This window comes from Scyliorhinus canicula, chromosome 18, assembly GCF_902713615.1.
Source record: "Scyliorhinus canicula chromosome 18, sScyCan1.1, whole genome shotgun sequence".
Lineage (NCBI taxonomy): Eukaryota > Metazoa > Chordata > Chondrichthyes > Carcharhiniformes > Scyliorhinidae > Scyliorhinus > Scyliorhinus canicula.
In genome coordinates, this window is record NC_052163.1 from 8627136 (window position 1) to 8651466 (window position 24331).

The following is a 24331-nucleotide window of genomic DNA, read 5'->3' on the forward strand; positions in this document are numbered from 1 at the left end:
CAAATTTCCCCCCCTCGGAACAAATCCTTCATTTCCTTAATCCCCCTCTTGTCCCACCCCCAAAACCTATCCATCATTGCCGGCCCACAGCTTAAAGTGCTGTCTAAACTGCCCCCAATCCTCAAGGTGGCCACCATCACCAGACTCGCTGAATACTTCGCTGGGGCCATCGGGAGCGGCACCATTGCCAGTGCCTGCAATCCCGGAACAGCCCCCCCCCCCCCCCCCCCCCCCCCATTTGCTCCAGCCCCTCACCCCCCCTGCGTTCTCCGCCCAATAGTAATAACGCACTTTTGGAAGGCCTAGCCCCCCCAAACCCACCTGCCATCCCCCTGAAGAAGGACTTGGACAAAAAGACCAGCAGACATTGGAACAAAAACAGGAATCACGTACTGCATATTGATGATGTCATCGGCCGTGTGCGCAGGCAAACGGGCAGTCTATACTAATAGCCTGTGAGAAAACACCTTTCCAATAAAGCTCTTGGGTGGAATTCTCTGATAATGGGGCTATGTCCCCATGCCCACAAGAAAATGAGCGCGAATCACTCTGGACTTATCTGGAGAAAGTGATTCTCCGTTTTGAAAGGGGCAAGCAAGGCCCCAGAGTGATCCTCGCAGCTCCGGCTGCCGATATGGGGCCCTGCACTTCTGGCTGAAGGTCCGTGCATGCGTGCAGTGACAGTGGCCCCACACAACATGGCGGACCCACGCAGTGGACCTGCCCTGAGAATATAACCCCCCCCCTGCGAAATCGCATGTGCCCATCGATCAGTGGCCCTCAATCGGGGGTCTGGCCTTCTGGAGGCCCCCCATGGTGACGGATCCCACCACCCCCGCCCCCCCCACCCACCCAGGACGGCCGTGGACTGAGCCTACAGCCGCCACTCAGAGTGCCCGCTGGGTGGAACCATGAGTGAACCAGCACGGTAGCATGGTGGTTAGCATAAATGCTTCACAGCTCCAGGGTCCCAGGTTCGATTCCCGTCTGGGTCACTGTCTGTGTGGAGTCTGCACGTCCTCCCCCTGTGTGCGTGGGTTTCCTCCGGGTGCTCCGGTTTCCTCCCACAGTCCAAAGATGTGCGGGTTAGGTGGATTGGCCATGCTAAATTGCCCATAGTGTCCTAATGAAAGTAAGGTTAAGGGGGGTGTTGTTGGGTTACGGGTATAGGGTGGATATGTGGGTTTGAGTAGGGTGATCATGGCTCGGCACAACATTGAGGGCCGAAGGGCCTGTTCTGTGCTGTACTGTTCTATGTTCTATGAACCACGCCGGCGGGAACTTGGCCATTTGCCGGCAGAGAATCGCCGCGGGGGCCTCTTTCAATGACCCCCGCCAGCGCCGATTCTCCAGATCCCGAAGAATTGTGGGAGCGGCTTCGGAACGCGATTACGGCACGGAGGCTCGGAAAACCCCGGCCCTTGTTTTTTTGTACTTTGTGGTCTGCAAGCCTATCTGACGAGGTGGAAGTCTGAACCATGCACAGATGTCTGAAAAAGATTTTAAAACTTTGCTACACCTAAGCTGGCGACATTGGGGAAAGAAACAATAAGTTCCAAATAAGAGCTATAAAAAGCAAAAACCTAGTGTTTCAAATGGAAAACCAAATAGAGGGAAAAGGATCCACGTGAAGCACAAAGGGCACAAAAAAGGACCAGTCAGATGCTGAACTGTCGTTGAACATACTGGGCATTGCGGGGGCAACCAATCATTACTGGAGCTTCATTTACTGGACGGACAAGAGGTAAAAATGGTGGAGGACACTGGAGCAACAGTATCATTGGTACCAGAAACTGTTTACCGAGAGGAGCTATGACGTATCGCCTTGAAACCATCGAAGATAATATAAAAACCTATCCTGGGGAAGTGGTTCCATTGAGTTGCCGTATCTGTAAATGTGCAGCTAAACAGACAGACGGCAGACTTGTCCCTGCAAGTTCTTAATGGTAACTATCCAGCCGGAATGGGGAGGACCTGGCTGGAGAGAATCATACTTAACTGAGCCAAGGTAATTCTCATGTCAGAGTCCAAAGCAGGTATTCCGAAAATTCCGAAACATGCCATTGTCTTTAATGGAAAGCTGGGAAGCATGAAACAGATCTCAGTCAAGCTGAAGATTTTTTTAAAAAATAATTTTTATTGAAAAATTTAGAATTTATACAACAACATCAAACCATACTAAAATACCAACAATAACAGTAATGACAACAATCATGAACCTTCGCCCCTCAATGAACAACCCAACATATTAACAACAACTTAAATTAACACAATGTTAAGTTACATAACTGTAGCGAAAAAAACAAAAACTATAAACTCTTCCCCCCCCGGGTTGCTGCTGCTATTGACCAAGATACCTATCTTTGAGCCAGGAAGTCCAGAAAAGGCTGCCACCGTTTATAGAACCCTTGTATTGATCCTCTCAGGGCAAATTTGACCCTTTCCAACTTTATAAATCCCGCCATGTCATTGACCCAGGTCTCCACACTTGGGGGCCTCGCATCCTTCCACTGTAGCAGAATCCTCCGCCGGGCTACTAGGGACGCAAAGGCCAGGACACCGGCCCCTTTCGCCTCCTGCACTCCCGGCTCTACCGCAACTCCAAAAATCGCGAGTCCCCACCCTGGTTTGACCCTGGATCCAACCACCCTCGACACCGTCCCCGCCACCCCCTTCCAGAATTCTTCCAGTGCTGGGCATGCCCAGAACATATGGGCGTGGTTCGCTGGACTCCCCGAACATCTGGTGCACCTGTCCTCACCCCCAAAGAACCTACTCATCCTAGTCCCGGACATGTGGGCCCGGTGCAGCACCTTAAATTGGATGAGACTAAGCCTCGCATATGAAGAGGAAGAGTTGACTCTCTGCAAGGCCTCCGCCCAAGTCCCGTCCTCTATCTGCTCCCCAAGTTCCCCCTCCCATTGTTGCTCGTTCTACTGTTAGTGTGATTAACACGCCTCCATTTAAAGGACATGTGCTTAACACTGGTTTGGCTCTGTATCTGTATCTAAGCTCAGGTGTCGCCAGGTGCCATCAGAGACACCGTCACAAGTTATCAAGGTCAAGTTCAAAGCAATAAGTCTAAACACCGATCAGTAAGTCTAAACAATTAGTGTTTATTATAACAGATATAATAAATACTCATGCACACACATGCATACTTATTTCTACTATTAAACAACTAAATACTTATCTAAGTAGGAACCAGCAAGGTCAGGGGACAAGGCCTTTGTTCATTTCTGGACTGCACCTTCTGTTCACTAATAGTCGGCAAGAGTATAAGCAATGCCTGGGTCACGTAGCGATCGTTGTTTTGGCACTTACTGAAAGATGGCTGATGCTCAACAGCCGGTGATGAAAGACAGGATCTGGAGGCTGGGGTCGGAGTCAGGATGCAACAGCCGAGGCCGGAGTCTGGAAGCAACAGACCGAGTCATGTGCTTGACCTTCTTTTTATAGGTCCCAGGAGGTTCAGGCCCCCTTGGGGTGGTTCCCTCATCTATTGGGTCTTTCCCAATCGATATCTTTCAAACTCCCCAATCCTATGGTCGTTCCTCGATGTTTGGGGCGGTCCCTACGACTCTTTGTTTTGGTTGCTTTGGCGCCATTCTGTCTGGGCGTCTATGGAAAAGTATCCATCGATACTTAAATGTTTCTATTGTACCTGGGCCTGGGCCGGGATCACCTCATTAATATGCAGATCTGTTTCCCATTTGCACCTTTGGCTGAAACTCTGCAACTCTTTGGAAACTGGTTTCTGTACGTGCAAAATGCAAAACAGTCTTTTGCAAGCTGTGTGTCCTCACTATGACTGTTTTTCCCTGTGTTCCTTGCGGTTCTCCATTTTGTAGCCCAGTGTCCATCTTAGATGGCTACACCATTTAGCCTTCAAGTCAAGTTGAAGATTAAGGACCAAAGCCAAGCAAGATAACTTAAAGACTGGGTCAGTGCCGTACACCGTCAGATCTACGATCAAGGCAGAATTGGAGAGACTGGTCAAGAAGAACATCCTCTAACTCTTTAATCCAAGGGATTGGGCCAAGATGATAGTACCCGTGATGAAAAAATATGGTTCGGAAGACATATGTGAGGTTTATCAATCCGGTACTGTATGCTGAGCAGTACTCTCTGCCTTTAATTCAGAATTTATTTCTTGGGTTGGCTGGAGGCCAGTATTTCAGTAAGGTTGAGCTGAATCAAGCTTATCTCCTGATAAATGTGGATCCAGAGTCACAACAATATTCGACAACCATGACACACAAAGAGCTATTCAGATATAAAAGACTTTCATTGGCATCACGTCCACATCTGCGTTGTGCCAACATGCCGTGGATCAAATTCTAAGTGGACTGAAACGGATTCCGTATTATTTAGATGATATCTTAGTTACTGGAAAGCATGAAGAAGAGCATCTTCAAAATTTAGTTGCTACACTCCCAGACACTGGAAGATCACGGATTATGAGTACGGAAGGATAAAAGCTCCATTGAATACCTGAAGCAAGTCAGAGATGCCAAGGAACTGCACAAATCAGTGTCAGAAGTAAAAACCATAACTGAGGCACCCACACCTCAAAATATAAATCAACTTTGAGAGGTGGAAATGGGTGGATCAGTGCAAGAAGGCCTTGGTACAAGCTAAAGAGGCACTATGAGAGTCAGAGATCCTGACACACGTTAATTCAAAGTTACCCTTGCAACTGTCTTGGGACGCATCACCTTATAGGGTGCGAGCAGCGGTTTCCACACAATGCCCAAGGATGAAGATTTACATCAAGATCCTGGAACAAAGTTGAAATTAACTGTGTACAGATAGAGAAGGAAGCTCAAGGCATCATTTTCTGAATTAAACATTTTTCTGAATTAAACATTTTCCCCAATACCTACATGGAAGGAAATATTGTTTTCTAATGGATCATTGACCACTGACAATGATACTTGGGCCGCACACGGACGTTGCATCTCGAGCAGCGGGCCAGAAGCAGAGGTGGTCATTGTTGTTGTCAGCACATACATGTCTTTCAATGTTACATTTCTACTCGGGACTTCAGCTGATGGTTTGTGTTCTATCGTAACAGCCTGTAGAGAAAACACCTTTCCAATAAAACTCTTGCTTGTTTGTACCTTCGTGGTTTGCAGGACTATCCGTTCAAAAATTCCACTACTTCTTGACCAGGGTAAAGCTCTCAACAACATTATTGGTCTAAAGTGGCAAGAGTTTGAAAAACAAATACCTGAATCGCATTCCATTAATAGGAAATCCAGCATTAGTTGATGAAATCTGAAGTAACTGGTCTTTCTATTTTCATTTGCCCTCAATACCACCTGTTTGCCATTCCACCTGTCCATACAAGCATAGGAGATTCAACACCTGTCCTTTTAGCTCCTCTACTCTCGCTGTCAAAGTCCCAAATGCACCTCAAGTTGAAATGGCAATTTGCCTGTACTTTGAAATGAGTATACTATATTCGCTGCTTGTGATGTGATATCGTCTTGTTTTGAGAGTCCAATTGCAGGCCATGTGACCATTTTGCACAACTCTACAGTCCTCAAGCTTCCAGTCACCTGTCATTTTAATTCCCAGTTGAAAGGCACAGAGGCTAAACAGCTGGCTTGTAATGCAGAACAAGGCCAGCAGCGTGGGTTCAATTCCCCTCCCGGCCTCCCCGACCAGGTGCCGGAATATGGCCACTAGGGACTTTTCACAGTAACTTCATTGAAGTCTACTTGTGTCAAGAAGCAATTTTAATTCTCCACCTTGCTCTCACTCTGACCTTTCTGTCCTCAGTCTGCTGTAGTGTTCCAGTGAAGCTCAACACAAGTTCAGGACCAGTACCTCATCTTTCAACTGAGGATTTTATAGTCTCAGTTTTAGATCATGACTTCTGCTTGTTTAATTTGTTTTTTTGCTGGGTTTTTTTCCCCACTCTCTTGTTTCTATATTTCCTTGACAATGTTTTCAAACAGTATCAGGTGTTTCCTTAAAGACCCGATTAATAAAAAGTAATTTGAGTTCCCAGTAACCAACCAATAAGAGATTATTTTTTTTAGAAACACGTTAAATGACTTTTACTGTAACAAACAAACCAAAATCAATTTGACTAAACATTACTTCATAAGCACTGAATCCTCTAAAATACAGAATACATTTTCCTTATCTGTCTGTTAATACACCCATAGCCCCACACCACATTTATAGATTATTCCACATTCTCGGTGGAAATGCCTTGTTTTTAAAGTGTCAAATCCCTCCCAGCATTTCCCTCCCAGCATTACAACAGGCTCTCTTTTCCCTGCTCCACCGGGGAACAAGTGTTCCAGAGTCTTGACTGAAGGAGTCCTTCACTCACTAAGTCTGCCAAGCAGGACCCATTGCTCCTTTCTTTGTATTCAGGTGTTAAACCTGGCATTAAAGTTTGAGCTGGGATCCCTGTCCCCATGGCAACCATGTCACCTGGGCTTATCTCTGGGCCAAAGTGGTATGAAGTCACATTCCTCTTGTGGTGATCTTTGTGAGGGGTTCCCAGGATGGTAGTGATGACAAAGATGCACGACGCTCGCTTGAAGAACTAAACTAATTTTATTAACACTACTAAATTTGAGTTCGACACTTATTCTCAATAGCAAACATGCATGTAAGAATTAAACTAACACTCATTAACATACCTCTACCTACTAAATATAACTATTATATCTTAACTAACTCTGCAATACACAATGAATCTTATCATTGTCAGCTCCAGATCTAGTCACCTCCCTCAACCCAATAGCCAGTGCTATTTATAGTACTGTCCCGTAGCTCCCTCTAGTAGCTAGGCTTAACATAACATTAACTCTATACATGCTATACATTTGTATACTGATGCACCCCGCCAGAAGAATTAAAGGAGGCCGTTAAAACCACCCTATAACCTCCACCGATCATAACACATTCCCTCCCTTTGGCCTTGCACAGTGACCTCCTTTGTCATTTAATCTCTTTGCCCACCATGCAATGACTGAGCTTCCCTTTTGTTCTTTGAGATGTTAACTCTGATTCTCTCTCCCCACCGATGCTGCCGGACCTGCCGAGTGCTTCCAGCATTTTCTGCTTTTATTTCAAATTTCCAGCACCCGCAGCATTCTGTTTTTGCCCCACCAAGTAAAACTCGATCCACACTGTAGCTGCTGCTGCTGCTGGGATCCTGCTCTGCCCAAAGTGGCTGCCTCCTGGCCTCTGCAATTCAAAGTGAGAGAGTGAAATAATTTAGAGAGCTCTTTTGTTGAGCTGATGGATGTGTCGGAAAGAAAAATGATAGGAATTAAATTCTAGACATTGTGTTCTGTCACGTCCATCTTTTAACACTGAACACAGAACTGGATTCATCATTTGAACATCTGGTTTTCACATGGCGCATATTAAATAAGCAATAATGAGCTCCTTGGGGTAATTAAAAGACAATAATTTAATTAATTAAGGGGCTAAATCTGCTTCTGAAATCCTACAAGGATCTGCAGCCGTCTCTCCTGTGTGAGTGGGTGTAACTGTCTCGGACCCAAGCTGGAATATACAGGCCGAGTACCCAGCAACACCACCTACCAAGCCATCTCTTTAAGTTAGGTGCCTGTCTGGTGGCCCCTTTTTATATTTATTAAACTGACACATTATAACCAGGCAGACCCAGGCAAAAAGGTCAGTGATTCCCGGGGAGTGTATTCCAGGAGTGGGTTGTGATCGCAAAGAAGCTCTCCCCTTGTCTCTCCACATTGCTACACCTCTGTGACCTGTTGGAGGACGCCAACCTTCAGCCAGTGTAAAGGCCTGGGGTGTCACTCTGATTTCCCACTTGAGTGGCAGCCTCTCCCTGCGTGCCGTTTAAACTGTGCAGGTTATTCAGCAAGACACTGTGACAGGCTCTGAGCAGCACTGCACATCAGTGACACGAGATCTTTCACTTACTCTTTCAGTGTGGAGGATTGAGAATCTAATTAGTACAGGGAATTCCAGGCCACATTATTCGCTCTCTCAGCCTGTGTGTGTGTGTATGTGTGTGTCTCCTTGCATTCAGGAATCTCCAACATCTGGTCCCTAACTCTGGAATTTCCTCTCTGGACCTCTCTGCTTCCCCATTCCAATGTGTCTTCTCCTTTAAGCGCTGCTGCAATGCCCGTTTCTTTGACCGCGTGCCCTAGTAATGTACTCCGCTGTCTCCTTGGCTCTGTATTCAGTTCAGTTTGATAATCATTCCTGTGCAGCATCCTCGCATGTTTTACTACAGAAAGTTACTCTCGGAATATACCATTTAGGATGCTGTTGGGGGGTGGGAGGGGACCTACCAGGGGGAAGTCCATAACGGCCATGTTTCTGGCTCTGTGGCTCAGAAGGGAAGGGGGGGGGAGAATAAAAATGCAACAGTGACAGGAGATTCAATGTTTAGGGGAACTGATAGGAGATTCTGTGGTCGCGACCGAGACTCCGAGGCTCCCAGAAGGTATGTTGCCTCCCAGGTGCCAGGGTCAGGGATGTCTCGGATCGAGTCCACAGGATTCTTAAGGGGAAGGGGGAGCAACCAAAAGTCGTGGTGCACATAGGCGCTAACGACATCGCTAAGAAAAGGGATGAGGATCTAAAAAGTGATTTTAGGGAGTTAGGTTGGAAGCTAAAGAGCAGGGCGAGCAGAGTAGTAATCTCAGGATTGCTACTGGTGCCACGTGCAATTGAAGCAAGGAACAGAGAGCGAGTGCAGCTGATCACATGGCTACAGGGTTGGTGCAGCAGGGAAGGCTTCAGATATGTGGATCATTGGGATACCTCCTGGGGAAGGTGGGACCTGTACATGAAGGATGGGTTGCAGTTAAACTAGAGGGGCACCAATATCCTGGGAAGTTTGCTAGAGCTCTTCGGGAGGGTTTAAACCAGTTTGGCAGGGGTATGGGAACCAGAGCTATGGATCAGAGGATAGGGTAGCTGTTGAACAGACAGAAATAGCATGCAGCGAGTCTGTGAGGAAGGATAGACAGTTGATAGGGCAAAGTTACACTCAGTGGGATGGGTTAAAGTGTGTCTGTTTCAATGTAAGGAGTGTCAGCAATAAGGGAGATGAACTTAGAGCATGGATCAGTACTTGGAACTATGATGTTGTGGCCATTATGAAGACATGGATTTCACAGGGGCAGGAATGGTTGTTAGATGTTCCGAGGTTTCGATGTTTGAGAAGAATAGGGAGGGGGAGTGGCACTGTTAATTAGAGAGTGTATCACAGCTGCAGAAAAGAGGTACATAGAACATAAGAGAAATACAGCACAGAACAGGCCCTTCGGCCCACGATGTTGTGCCGAACTTTTGTCCTAGGTTAATCATAGATTATCATAGAATTTTGGACACTAAGGGCAATTTATCATGGCCAATCCACCCAACCTGCACATCTTTGGACTGTGGGAGGAAACCGGAGCACCCGGAAGGAAACCCACGCACACACGGGGAGGATGTGCAGACTCCACACAGACAGTGACCCAAGCCGGAATCAAACTTGGGACCCTGGAGCTGTGAAGCAATTGTGCTATGCACAATGCTACCGTGCTGCCCTTAAGAACAAATTAATCTACACTTAATTATTCTACCCTAATCCATGTACCTATCCAATAGCCGCTTGAAGGTCCCTAACGTTTCCGACTCAACTACTTCCACAGGCGGTGCATTCCATGCCCCCACTACTCTCTGGGTAAAGAACCTACCTCTGACATCCCCCCTGTATCTTCCACCATTTACCTTAAATTTATTTCCCCTTGTAATGGTTTGTTCCACCTGGGGAAAAAGTCTCTGACTGTCTACTCTATCTATTCCCCTGATCATCTTATAAACCTCTATCAAGTCGCCCCTCATCCTTCTCCGTTCTAATGAGAAAAGGCCTAGCACCCTCAACCTTTCCTCGTAAGACCTACTCTCCATTCCAGGCAACATCCTGGTAAATCTCCTTTGCACCTTTTCCAAAGCTTCCACATCCTTCCTAAAATGAGGTGACCAGAACTGCACACAGTACCCCAAATGTGGCCTGACCAATGTTTTGTACAGCTGCATCATCACCTCACGGCTCTTAAATTCAATCCCTCTGCTAATGAACGCTAGCACACCATAGGCCTTCTTCACAGCTCTATCCACTTGAGTGGCAACTTTCAAAGATTTATGAACATAGACCCCAAGATCTCTCTGCTCCTCCACATTGCCAAGAACCCTACCATTAATCCTGTATTCCGCATTCATATTTGTCCTTCCAAAATGGACAACCTCACACTTGTCAGGGTTAAACTCCATCTGCCACTATTCAGCCCAGCTGAATGTCCTATCTATGTCTCTTTGCAGCCGACAGCAGCCCTCCTCACTATCCACAACTCCACCAATCTTTGTATCATCTGCAAATTTACTGACCCACCCTTCAACTCCCTCATCCAAGTCATTAATGAAAATCACAAACAGCAGAGGACCCAGAACTGATCCCTGCGTACGCCACTGGTAACTGGGCTCCAGGCTGTATATTTGCCATCCACCACCACTCTCTGACTTCTATCGGTTAGCCAGTTCGTTATCCAACTGGCCAAATTTTCCACTATCCCATGCCTCCTTACTTTCTGTATAAGCCTACCATGGGGAACCTTATCAAATGCCTTACTAAAATCCATGTATACTACATCCACTGCTTTACCTTCATCCACATGCTTGGTAGTCGAGGAGGGTTTGTCTACTGAGTCAGTATGGGTGGAAGTCAGAAACAAGAAAGGAGCAGTCACTTTATTGGGAGTTTTCTATAGACCCTCCAATTGCAACAGAGAGATAGAGGAACAGATTGGCGGCAGATCTTGGAAAGGTGCAGAAGTAACAGAGTTGTTGTCATGCGTGACTTCAACTTCCCAAATATTGACTGGAACCTCCTTAGTGCAAATGGTTTTGATGGAGCAGATTTTGACAGGTGTGTCCAGGGAGGATTCCTGACTCAATACGTCGATAGGCCGACTAGGGGGGAGGCCATATTGGATTTGGTGCTCGGCAACAAACCAGGCCAGGTGTCTCGGTGGGAGAACATTTCGGTGACGGTGACCATAACTTCTTGACCTTTACCATAATCATGGAGACGGTTAGGAACAGACAGTATGGGAAGGTATTTAATTGGGGAGGGCAAATTATACTGCTATTAGGCAGGAGCTGAGGAGCATAAATTGGGAACAGATGTTTTCTGGGAAATGCACAACAGTATTGTGGGGGTAGTTTAAGGAGCATTTGCTGCAAGTGCTGAATAGTTTTGTCCCACTGAGACGAGGAAGGAATGGTAAGGTGAAGGAGCCTTGGATGACAAGAGAAGTGGAGCTTCTAGTCAAGAGGAAGAAGGAAGCTTATGTAAGGTTGAGGAAGCAAGGATCTGGCACGGCTCTAGAGGGTTACAAGGTCGCCAGGAAGGAACTCAAAAATGGACTTAGGAGAGCTAGAAGGAGGCATGAAAAAACCCTGGCGGGAAGGATTGGAGAAAACCCCAAGGCGTTCTACACTTATGTGAGAAATAAGAGGATGATCAGAGTGAGAGTAGGGCCGATCTGGGATAGTGGAGGGAACACGTGCCGAGAGTGTGGGGAGGTGGGGGAGGCCCAAAATGAATAGTTTGCTTCAGTATTCACGCGAGAGAGGGACCTCACGTTGCTCATGAGAACAGCGTGAACCAGGCTAAAAGGCTCGAACAGGTTGATATTAAGGAGGATGTGTTGGAAATTTTGAAAAGTGTCAGGATAGATAAGTCCCTTGGACCAGACGGGATATACCCAAGGTTACTACGGGAAGTGAGGGAGAAGATTGTTTCGCCAATGGCCATGATCTTTGCGTCCTCACTCTCCACTGTAGTAGTACCGAATGATTGGAGGGAGGCGAACGCTGTTCCCCTGTTCAAGAAAGGGAATAGGGAAATCCCTGAGAATTACAGACCAGTCAGTCTTGCGTCACTGGTGAGCAAAATACTGGAAAGTATTCTGAGAGATAAGATTTATTATTCTTGAGAAAAACATAGTTTGATTAAAGATAGTCAGTATGGCTTTGTGAGGGGCAGATCGTGCCTCACAAGCCTCACTAAATTCTTTGTGGATGTGACGAGACACATTGATGAAGGTCGGGCAGTGGATGTGGTGTATATGGATTTCAGTAAGGCATTTGATAAAGTTCCCCATGGTTGGCTCATTCAGAAAGTCAGGAGGCATGGGCTACAGGGAAATTTGGCTATCTGGATACAGAATTGGTTGGCCGAAAGATGACAGCGAGTGGTAGTGGATGGAAAGTATTCCGCCTGGAGGTCGGTGACCAGCGGTGTCGCGCAGGGATCTGTTCTGGGACCTCTGCTCTTTGTGGTTTTAATAAATGACTTGGATTAGGAAGTGGAAGGGTGTGTTAGTAAGATTGCTAATGACGCAAAGGTTACTGGAGATGTAGATAGTGTCAAGGACTGTTGCAGGTTACAACGGGACATTGACAGGATGCAGAGCTGAGTTGAGAAGTGGGAGTTCAACCTAGATAAATGTGAAGTGATTCATTTTGGAAGGTCGAATTTGAATGCTGAATACAGGGTTAAAGACAGGATTTTTGGAAGTGTGGAGGAACAGAGGGATATTGGGGTCCACGTACATAGATCCCTCAAAGTTGCCACCCAGGTTGATAGGGTTGTTAAGAAGGCGTATGGTGTGTTGGCTTTCATTAACAGGCCATGATGTGGAGATGCCGGCGTTGGACTGGGGTGAGCACAGTAAGAAGTCTTACAACACCAGGTTAAAGTCCAACAGGTTTGTTTCAAACACGAGCTTTCGGAGCACGGCTCCTTCATTCACCTGAAGAAGGAGCCGTGCTCCGAAAGCTCGTGTTTGAAACAAACCTGTTGGACTTTAACCTGGTGTTGTAAGACTTCTTACTGTGTTCATTAACAGGGGCATCGAGTTTAAGAGCTGCGAGGTTTTGCTGCAGCTTTATAAAACCCTAGACTACGGAATATTGTGTCAAATTCTGGTTTCCTCATTATAGGAAGGATGTGGATGCTTTGGAGAGGGTACAGAGGAGATTTACCAGGATGCTGCCTGGATTGGAGGGCATGTCTTATGAAGAAAGGTTGAGGGAGCTAGGGCTTTTCTCACTGGAGCGAAGAAGGAAGAGAGGTGACTTGATAGAGGTGTACAAGGTGATGAGAGGCATGGATAGAGTGGATAGCCAGAGACTTTACCCCAGGGTGGAAATGGCTGTCACGAGGGGACATAATTTTAAGGTGATTGGAGGAAGGTATAGGGGAGATGTCAGGAGTAGGTTCTTTACACAGAGAGTGGTGGGTGTGTGGAATGCACTGCCAGCAGTGGTGGTGGAGTCAGAGTCATTAGGGACATTTAAGTGACTTGTGGACAGGCACATGGACAGCAGAAAATTGCAGGGGTGTAAGTTAGGTTGATCTTAGATTAGGATAAATGGTCAGCACAACATCGTGGGCTGAAGGGCCTGTATTGTGCTGTATTGTACTATGTTCCATGAAGGTGCTCAACGTCCCACCACCTTTCCTTGGGGAGAAACCGAGGTCAGTGGAGCATTTGAACCTCTACCTGGGCTGAGATTAGGCTCAGTACCGCACAGGGCGTCCTTCCATGCACTGGACAGGGCAAGATGATAAAGCAGTTAAGAGATTGTATGGGATATTTTGTGTTGTAAATAGGGGCATAGTATATTTTGAAAAAAGAAGACACGATAAACCGTTACAACCGTGGCCACACCTTTTTTTAAAATTTAGAGTACCCAATTCGTTTTTTCCAATTAAGGGGCAATTTAGCGTGGCCAATTCACTTACCCTGCACATCTTTGCATTGTGCGGGTGAGACTCGTGCAGACACGAGGAGAATGTGCAAACACCACACCGACAGTGACCCAGGGCTGGGATCGAACCCAGGTCCCTGGTGCCGTGAGCAAGCAGTGCTAACCACTGCGCCACCATGCCATCCTGGGTGCCACGCCTTTGAGAAGGCCGACAAGACATTGGAGAGGAACAGAGGAGGTTTACCAGGGATTAGATTATTATGGAGAGCTCATGAGACAGAGAAGAAAAAGAATTGTCTTTCACAAAGCCAAGTAAATTCAGGCGATACCTAATAGAGGTTCCTGTGCTGTACACAATTTTTTTTCGTTTTTTGTATTCCGAATAATGTGGAGCATGGATAGAGCAAACAGTGAGAAAGTACTTCTTCTGACAGCTGGGTCGGTCACCCGAGATCACAGACTTCAAATACTTGTCATGGGAAATAAAAGCAGAAAATGCTGGATAAACTCAGCAAGTCTGGCAGCGTCTGTGGAGAGAGAAACACAGTTAACGTTTCAGACCTAAATGATTCTTCTATAGAGGTGATATTTTTGACAGAGGGATTTGTTCTGATCTGGAATGCACAAGCTGAAATGCCAATAGAAGCAGATTCTGATGGTCTTGAAGAGGATTAATTTGTCGGCGTAAATAGACCCCTCGGACAGGCAGCACAGTATGATGGTTGAATTGTCTCCTCCTGTACTGTATCATTCTGATGATTTGATTTCTGTGACTGGGAGGAAAAACCCGCCCTTGTGTTAAATCTTGTCATTGTAAGAAGATGAAAAGGGAACCTCTCTTCTACCCTTACCCCATTCGGACCCCTTTCCTTGGAATCACACGAATTTCCATTGCACCTCGCACACAAACCTTTTTTTAAAACTAAATTTAGACTACCCAATTTTTTTCCAATTAAGGGGCAATTTAGCCAATCCACCTCCCCTGCACATCTTTGTGTTGTGGGGGTGAGACCTACGTAGATATGGGGAGAATGTGCAAACTCCACACGGACAGTGATCCGGGGCTGGGATTGAACCTGGGACCTCGGCGCCGTGAGGCAGCAGTGCTAACCACTAGGCCACCGTGCTGCCTCCTCGCACACAAACCTGGCTCTCATTTAAAAATAAATTCCATTAAGATTGCAAGGCACTGTTTACAGTAAACAGGATAATAAACCAGCTGTATTTCCTTCAGCAGCCTTCACTAAAGGGATTGAGTGATTTGTTAATAGTTTGTAGCCATGTAACGTGCTGAAAAGCTGCAGCAATGGATCAAGGCGACAAATGGTCTTGCAATAGATGGGCGGGATGGTGTTAGCCAAGCTCTGTTTGATCTCGAAACATCAGCAGGAATTAATCCGCTCTGTTACCGTCCACCTGCAGATAGTATCAGCTGTAAAACAGTGAGGAAACTGCCCAGAGGGGATAACGGTTGCTAGGAAGGGTAAAAGCAGCAGCCGGATTACTGATCTGTGACTCCTGCTGACACGCGAGTCCAGTGAGCTCAGGAATTGGGCCTCCTGCCTCAGACCCTAGATCCTGGACTCACACTCAGGCGGGAACAGACCAAGGCTCCAACATGAGGCACCAGTGATCTTAAAGTCAGTGACGCTCAGTATAAACCTTCTGTGGGAGCAGATAATCCAGGCTGACCATTCAATGCAGCACTGACGAGAGTTTCCATCTTTCACAAACTGTCTGACCTCTCGGATCAACAGAAAATTCCCATGGAATCATTTCAAGTAGGACCAGGGGAGCATTCCCCATGTCCTTGCTGACATTTATCCTTCAAACAGACTACCTGCTCATTAATTCAATGTTTTTGAGAGATCTTGCTGTGCCTGCCCTGCAGCTTTGACATGTGCGCTGTTGGTTGAACAGGATTGTGCTTTGGGTCATCTTGACCTTGTAAGTGATGCTGTATAAACAGAAGTCAATCTTTTCTTTATACAAGCAGTGGGAAAGAGCAGCCACAAAGGCTAACCAGTTGTTTTCTCTGACCCACCAACCTCAACTCCCGGGCTTTCACCCGATCCGACCAGGAACGTGTGGCGGCTGCTCGATAGTGAGGAACCCGAAATCAGGAGCTCGTTGCCGTGGCTGAATTATTCATTTCTAATTACATCATGAGGATCCAGATAATGAGGTGATTAGAGGAATGGCAGGCAGTGAAGATTACGTCAGTAGCTGTTCGTTCAGAAGGAGCTTTCTTCAGCTCAACTCTTCATTTTACACCATAAAATATAACAGACTAATCCTGAAGCCCCTTGGTACAGGAAATGACGGGGAGAAGGTGCAGCAGGAATGATTGATTCCGCGGAAAACGTGCTGAACCCTGTTGGAAGTGCTGTCTTTCGGACGAAACACTAGCCTGGGACCCCATCTGCCCTCTCGGGTAGATGTACAATCATAGAAGGGGCTGGTTTAGCACAGTGGGCTAGACAGCTGGCTTGTCAAGCGGAACAAGGCCAGCAGCGCGGGTTCAATTCCCGTAACGGCCTCCCCGAACAGGCGCCAGAATGTGGCGACTAGGGGCTTTCCCCAGTAACTTCATTGAAGCCTACTTGTGACAATAAGCGATTATTGTTATCCCATGCCATTATTTAAAACATGAACTCTCCCCCCCCCCCCCCCCCCCCCCAGTCCCTTGAACGTAAATCCAGCAGCCAATATCACTAAAACAGATGATATAATCATTGGAAAATTATTGTTTGTGGGGAGTTGCTGTACCAACATTAGCTATCACATTTCCTCGTGATGACACTGTAGAAGTATTTGATTGGATATAAAACACCTCTGGGACATCCTGCAGATGTGCGCTATTTTTCTTCCTGACTTGGCACATGACTTTAAAAACCGATCAATTGGCCTGCAATGACAGAATAAATCCCATTCTGCTTTTATTACAGAAGGATCTGTGATGTTTTTCCCTGGGTTTCTAGGGTTGGATTTAGCAGTTCAATTATCATCAAAGCCATGAATCATTGACCTTGGATAGATTTACTGCAGGGACCCTTTCTGCTAACTCCTGCTATCTGGGCAGAGTCTGGTTTGTATACGGCCTGTTCTCTGCCATTGCTGCCAGGTCTCTGCCCTGCTGGAGGTGAATCATTAAAAGCCTGCTGTTTGTAATACAATCACAACTCCTTTCGGAATTGCATTCCTGTCCAATTTAGCTTTTCCTGGGATTAATATGGAACGCCGAGTTTAATTTGTCATCTGAATAATTCAAGTGAACGATTCAGGATTGAACGACATCGACTGGGATTCTGGTGAAAATTAGTATGTTGTCATTTTAAAGAATTACTTTAATATTTTAAGCTCCTCTGTGCCTTCTAGTACAGATTATTGGAGGGTGGTCGGAAGAATCTGGAGTTGAACATCTCTGTCTGCCAGTTGCATATGATCTCTGATCCCATTTGTAGATGGTTTGTTATAGGATACACAAACCCACTGGACCATTCCCTGCGTGGGTGCACTTGGAATCATAGACTCTTCATGGTTACAGTAAGAAGTCCAACAGATTGGTTTGGAATCACTAGCTTTCGGAGCACAGCTCCTTCCTCAGGTGAATGAAGAGGTGGGTTCCAGAAACATATAGTATATACATATATATATATATATATATATATATATATAGACAGTCATGGTTACTGCAGGGTAGGTGAGGCCATTCAGCCCATAGTGTCCGCTGTGTCTCTGCAAGAGCAATCCATTGAGTCCCACAGCTTCCCAATTCCCCGTAGCCCCACAAATATTTTCCCTTCAGACAATGATCCATGGAGTGTAGATTAATTTGTTCTTAAGGGCAGCACGGTAGCATTGTGGATAGCACAATGGCTTCACAGCTCCAGGGTCCCAGGTTCGATTCCGGCTTGGGTCACTGTCTGTGTGGAGTCTGCACATCCTCCCCGTGTGTGCGTGGGTTTCCTCCGGGTGCTCCGGTTTCCGCCCACAGTCCAAAGATGTGCAGGTTGGGTGGATTGGCCATGATAAATTGCCCTTAGTGTCCAAAATTCTATGATCTATGATTAACCTAGGACAAAAGTTCGGCACAGCATCGTGGGCCGAAGGGCCTGTTCTGTGCTGTATTTCTCTATCTATCCAGTTTTCTTTTGAAAGCCATGATTGAATCCACCTTCCCTGCCTCAGGCAGTGCATTGAAGATCCTAACCACTCGCTGCATTTAAAAAAAATCTTTTGTCACCTTTGGTTCTTTTGCCAATTGCTTTCGATCAGTGCTTCTCAACACCCTGCCAATGAGAACAGTAATCTCTCCTATCTACTCGGAGTAAATCCTTCATGATTCCGAACACCTCTCTGAAATCTCCTCACCACATTCTTTCAGGAGAACAGCCCTAGCGTCCCCAATGTAACAATTTTTAAAAATACTTTTGGGGAGGGGTATGAGCATCGTTGGCAATGCTAGCTTTTTGTTTTATTCGTTCATGGGACGTGGGTGTCGCTGGCTGTGCCAGCATTTATTGCCCATCCCTAATTGCCCTTGAGGGGGCAGTGAAGAGTCAACCACATTGCTGTAGGTCAGACCAGGTAAGGACGGCAGATTTCCTTCCCTAAAGGACATTAGTGAACCAGATGGGTTTTTGCGACAATCGACAATAGTTTCATGGTCATCAGGATGTTGTGAGGACTGATGTTGAAGACAATTGGCAAAAGAACCAAAGACGACATGAGGGAAGAAAAGGTTTTTTAAATTATTGATTTGCATTGAATTCAAATTTAATCATCTGCCATGGCGGGATTCGAACCCAGATCCGTAGAGCATGACTCTGGGTCTCTGGATTACTAGTCCAGTGATAATACCACAACGCCACAGCCTCCCTTGAGAAGCAGGTGGTAACCATCAGCATAACTGAGGTTCTTCATTATTGAAGGTAGCAGGGCAGATGGAGAAAGTAGTTCATAAGACACACGGAATCCTGGGCTTTAGAATTTGAGACTGGAGGTGGGGCTTCCCTGTTGAATGCACCCACTGCCGCCGGGAAACCCGCAGCGGGACTGCACCATCGACAGGACTGGAAAATCCCTCCACTGTAAACGGCCAGAAAGAGTGCAAAAGCAAGGCGGTTTTGGTGAACCTTTCTAAAACATTGGTTCAGCCTCAACTGCAGTATGGAGCCATTCCTATGAGTCATTCCTGCACCCTATCGAAAGTCTTCACATCCCCACTGAAGAGCGGTACCGGAATAGTACAATACTGCAGTAGAGATGGAATCATAGTTTTATAAAGGTTTACCATAACTTTCTTGCTTTTGTGCTGTGTGGCTCTATTTCCAAAGACCAGGGATGGGATTTACCGCCAACCCATCGCGAGTCTTCTGGCAGCAGAGGCAGCCCGCCAGGGATTTCCCTTGACTGCATCCCTCGTCACGGGAAATCCGTGTGCCATCCTGGGACCGGAATATCCTGCTGGTGTCAACATCCAGTAAATCCTGCCCAATGATTCCTTATTAATTTTTTTCTCAATCTGTTCTGCCACTTTCAATAATTTGTGTACATATTTACACAGGTCACTCTGTTTCTACACCCCTTTATCTGCCATGTGTCGTGTTGTTCCTCTAGTTCTATTCCTCTTGACGTCTATCACTATCCTGCTCACAGTTCACAGTACTTCCAAGTTTTGTGTCATTTGCAAATTTTAAAACTTGTACTTGCACTCTCCAGTGTTAAGTAATGGGTTAAGAGACATTCCAATTAATTGTTTCATTTATGTTAAGTATCCAATTATTGACACTTGATATGTAAAGAAGCTTTAGGTGGCCTTTGGGGCATGTGATGTGATGATAGAGTTTTGTACAGAGTTGTGTTAAAGGAAAATAAAGGTGTTTGTGAGAAGGAGCAGAACTTATGACACTTGATCCACCTCTTATCCTAGAATCAATCCAGCAAAAGGTCTCTCTTCAATCAGCCAAGGAAGTACTGATCCAAGAAAGTTCTTCTGAACACACTTCGGAAGCTCTGCTGCCTCTCTGCCCTTTACTTCATCTACATCATGATAATTAAAGTTCCCCATTTTTTTTTTATAAATAAATTTTAGAGTACCCAATTATTTTTTTTCCAACTAAGGGGTAATTTAGCGTGGCCAATCCACCTAGCCTGCACATCTTTGGGTTGTGGGGGCGAAACCCACGCAGACACGGAGAGAATGTGCAAACTCCATACGGACAGTGACCCAGGGCCGGGATCGAACCTGGGACCTCGGCGGCTGTGACGCAGCAGGGCTAACCCACTGCGCCACCGTGCTGCCCTAAATTTCCCCATTATAACAAGTTAGCTTTCAATTACTCCGCAATTTCCTTACAAATTTGGTTCTCTTTTTCTTTCCCACTTTGGCCTATGGAATCCACCCAGCAGTGTAACGCCATCTCTATTGTGCTTAGCTCTAACTAAATAGATTCAGCCATGACACTCCCCGGGATGCTCCCTGCCTTCAGCACTGTAATATTATCCTTATCCTTACACACTCCTCAACCATACAACTCCAAGGGAAAAAATAGATTTGCATTTATATAGTGCCTTTCATGACCTCGCAACGTGTCCCAAAGTTTTTTATAGCCAATGTCATACTTTTGAAATGAAACTGCAGCTAATTTGCGTACGGTAAGCTCCCACAAATAACAGTGAAATAAATAACGGGATCATTTTTTTTAGTTATTGATTGAGAATTAAGCATTATTCAGGGCAGCAGAGAGACCTCCCCTTCTTTTCACCCAAGAATGCAGTGGGATCTTACTGCTGGGTCATATTTATAACTAACAACTTCATTACTAACAACAGAACGGCACAGCACATTCTGAATACTCCCTCTGTGTACCTGAACAGGCGCTGGAGTGTGGCGACTGCCGAATTTTCACAGTAACTTTGTTAATTTAAAGAAACTGAGCTGCACCTATTCTGAAGGCTGGATATTTGTTCCAGGATTGGGTACTCAAATCTGAACAGAATATCCTTGGAACTGTGATCTGACTAAAGACTGGAGGAGGAAGCTAAACAGAAGGCTGAGATTTTTAATTTGGAAGCATTATTCACTGGTTAGGAATGAGAGCTTGTATGGGAAGCCCTACATTGTTCCACACTACTGCCATTATATTAAAATCAGTTATAATTGTAAACACCGTGATTTATTGTTACGTTACTAAGGTTCCAGCACAGCTTGAAAGTTCTTTGTTCCCTTTTATAGCCTTGAGATAGGAGAGCAATATTTTCAATTTCATACACTATCGTGTTCTTCCAACTTATCATCGACCTTGTGCACCCTTTTTATGAGGTAGTTATGTAGTGTTGCTGAAATAAATGAAAAAGGAACCATAATATTGAAGACAATCTGTACCTCCAGTGTTATAATGACTGCAGTACGGTTCAAAGAGGGACTTAAAACAGGGGTGTAAACTCTGGAAGTTGGTCAGCTATCTGAAAATCAGTAAGATGATGGGGTGATGTTTCACTGCTTTACTGGTTAAAGGGCCTGGCCTCAACAAAGTGCCTTTGACCAGGAGCAGGAAATGGGAAGGTCCGAGAAATGTAAGGTTCCAGTGACTGCCCCTTGACCCCTGCCTCATTGGTGTCAACTGGGAATGATGGCCAAATTTTCCATGTGACTGTGAGCCCGCAGTACCTCAGTGTCATAGTTTTCCCCCATCCATTGCTCCCAATGTTGTGACTGAGTGCTCCCATATATACTGCCCATCTGAGTGATAACAAAGCTACAAGGTATTTTGTGCGTGTATCTCTGGAAAAAAAACAGAAAATGAAATATGTCTGGCAGCGCCTTTTTAAAAATTAATTTACTAGCTATGGGCATTGTTGACGAGGCCAGCATTTTTTGTCCATCGCTAATTTTGTCGGAGAAGGTGGTGGTGAACTACCTTTTTTAATTCCTGCAGTCCGTGTGGTGCAGGTACACCTACTGTGCTGTCAGGGAGGGAGCTGCATGATTTTGACCCAGCGACAGTGAAGGAATGGCCGATATATTTCCAAGTCAGGATGGTGAGTGACTTGGAGAGGAACCTCCAGGTGGTGGAGTTCCCAGGTATCTGCTGCTCTTGTCCTGGATGGTAATGGTCGTGGGTTTGGAAGATGCTGTCGGAGGAACCTTGGTGGGTTCCTGCAGTGCATCTTGTATATGCTGCACACGGCTGCTACTGTTCATGGTGGTGGAGGGAGTGAATGTTTTTGGATGGGGTGCCATTCAAATGGGTTGCTTTGTCCTGGATGGTGTTGAGCTTCTTGAATGTTGTTGGAGCTGCGCTCATCCAGGCAAATGGAGAATAAGCAGCAAGCAATAGTCAGAGCTAAGCGATTCTACAAGAAACGCATCAGATCTAAGCTCTGCAGTCCTGCCACGTCCAGCCGTGAATGGTGGTGGAAAATTAAACAACTCACTGGAGGAGGCTCCACAAATATCCTCATCCTCAATAATCCCCAGTATGTTCAAAAGACAAGGCTGAGGTATTCGCAACAATCTTCAGCCAGAAGTGCTGAGTGGATGATCCATCTCGGTCTCTTCCGGAGGTCCCCAGCATCACGGTTGCTAGTCTCCAGCCAATATGATTCACTCCACGTGATATGAAGAAATGGCTGAAGGCACTGGATACAGCAAAGGCTATGGGCCTGATAATAATCTGGCAATAGTACTGAAGATGTGCTCCAGAACCTGCCGCATCCCTAGCCGAGCTGTCCCAGTACAGCTACAAGACTGGCATCTACCGGCAATGTGGAAAATAGCCCAGGTGTGACCTGTACACAAGAAACAGGACAAACCCAACCCAGTCAATTACTGCACCATCAGTCTACTCTCCATTATCAGCAAAATGATGTAAGGAGTCATCAAAGTGCTATCAAGTGGCACTTACTCAGCAATAACCTGCTCACGGATGCTCATTTTGGGTTCTGCCAGGGTCACTCAGCTCCTGACCTCATTACAGCCTTGGTTCAAACATGGACAGAAGAGCAGAATGCCAGAGGTGAGGTGAGAGTGACTGCCCTTGACATCAAGGCAGCATTTGACCAAGTACGGCATCAAGGAGCTCTAGCAAAACTGGAGTCAATGGGAATCGGGGAAAACTCTCCGTTGGTTAGAGTCATACCCGGCAGAAAGTAAGATGGTTGTGGTGGTTGGAGTTCAATCATCTCAATTGCAGGACATCAGGGTAGTGTCCTAGGCCTAACCATCTTCAGCTGCTTCATCAATCCCTTTCATCATAAGGTCAGAAGTGGGGATGACTGCACAATGTTCAGCATCTTTCGCGACTCCTCAGATAATGAAGCAGTCCATGCCCAAATGCAGCAAGACCTGGACAATATCCAGGCTTGGGGCTGACAAGTGGCAAATTACATTTGTGCCACAGAAATGCCAGGCAATGACCATCTCCTACAAGAGAGGATCTTACCACCACCCCTTGACATTCAATGGCATTACCATCGCTGAATCCCCCACAATCAACATCCTGGGGTTACCATTGATCAGAAACTGAATTGGACTAGCCACATTAATACTGTGGCTACCAGGCAGGTCAAAGGCTCGGAATCCTACAGGAAGTAACTCACCTACTGACCCCCCAAAGATTGTGGCATAAGTCATGAGTGTAATGGAGTAGGGCAGCATTGCGGTCTCACGGCGCTGAGGTCCCAGGTTCGATCCCGGCTCTGGGTCACTGTCCGTGTGGAGATTGCACATTCTCCCCGTGTTTGCGTGGGTTTCGCCCCCACAATCCAAAGATGTGCAGGATAGGTAGATTGAACATGCTAAATTGCCCCTTAATTGGAAAACATGAATTGGGTACTTTAAATTTCTATATAGAAAAAGGAGTGTAATAGAGTGGGGCAGCACGGTGGTGCAGTGGTTATCACTGCTGCCTCACAGTGCCGAGGACTTGGGTTCAATCCCGGCTCCGGGTAACTCCATGTGGAGTTGCACATTCTCCCTGTGTCTGCGTGGGCCTCACCCCCACAACCCAAAAATATGTGCAGCGTAGGTGGATTGGCCACACTAAATTGCCCCTTAATTGGAAAAAAAAAGAATTGAGTATGCCAAATTTATATAAAAAATAAATAAATAAAAATAGAATATCTGCAGTGCAGAAGAAAGCCTTTTGGCTCATTGAGTCTGTACCGATGTTGAAATGGGCACCATAACCATACCCATGTACCCGCCCTATCTCAGTAACCCCACCTTACCTGTGGACACTAAGGGGCAATTTAGCATGGCCAATCCACCTAACCTGCACATCTTTGGACTGTGGGAGGAAACCAGATCACCTGGAGGAAAAGGCGGTAGCACGGTGGGACAATGTTCAGCACAGCTGCCTCACGGTGCCAGGGACCCAGGTTCAATTCCGGACTTTGGTGAGTTTCTACATTCTTCCTGTGTCTGCGTGCGTTCTTCCGGGTGCTCCAGTTTCCTCCCACAGTCCAAAGAAGTTGCCCCTTAGTGTCCAGGGATGTACAGGTTAAGTTCCAGGGAGAGTGGGACAAGGAT

General features: G+C 46.2%; 1 protein-coding gene across 1 annotated transcript in view; it reads left to right on the forward strand.

The window, feature by feature from the left end:
* The first annotated feature begins 17317 nt into the window (after positions 1-17317).
* The window catches only part of LOC119953069 (protein kinase C alpha type-like), a 249538-nt gene continuing 242524 nt past the window's right edge, over positions 17318-24331 (forward strand). The window contains exon 1 of the mRNA XM_038776888.1: positions 17318-17401. Coding sequence (XP_038632816.1) covers positions 17332-17401 — 70 coding nt within the window. The 5' untranslated portion in view covers positions 17318-17331. The remainder of the gene's footprint in view (positions 17402-24331) is intronic.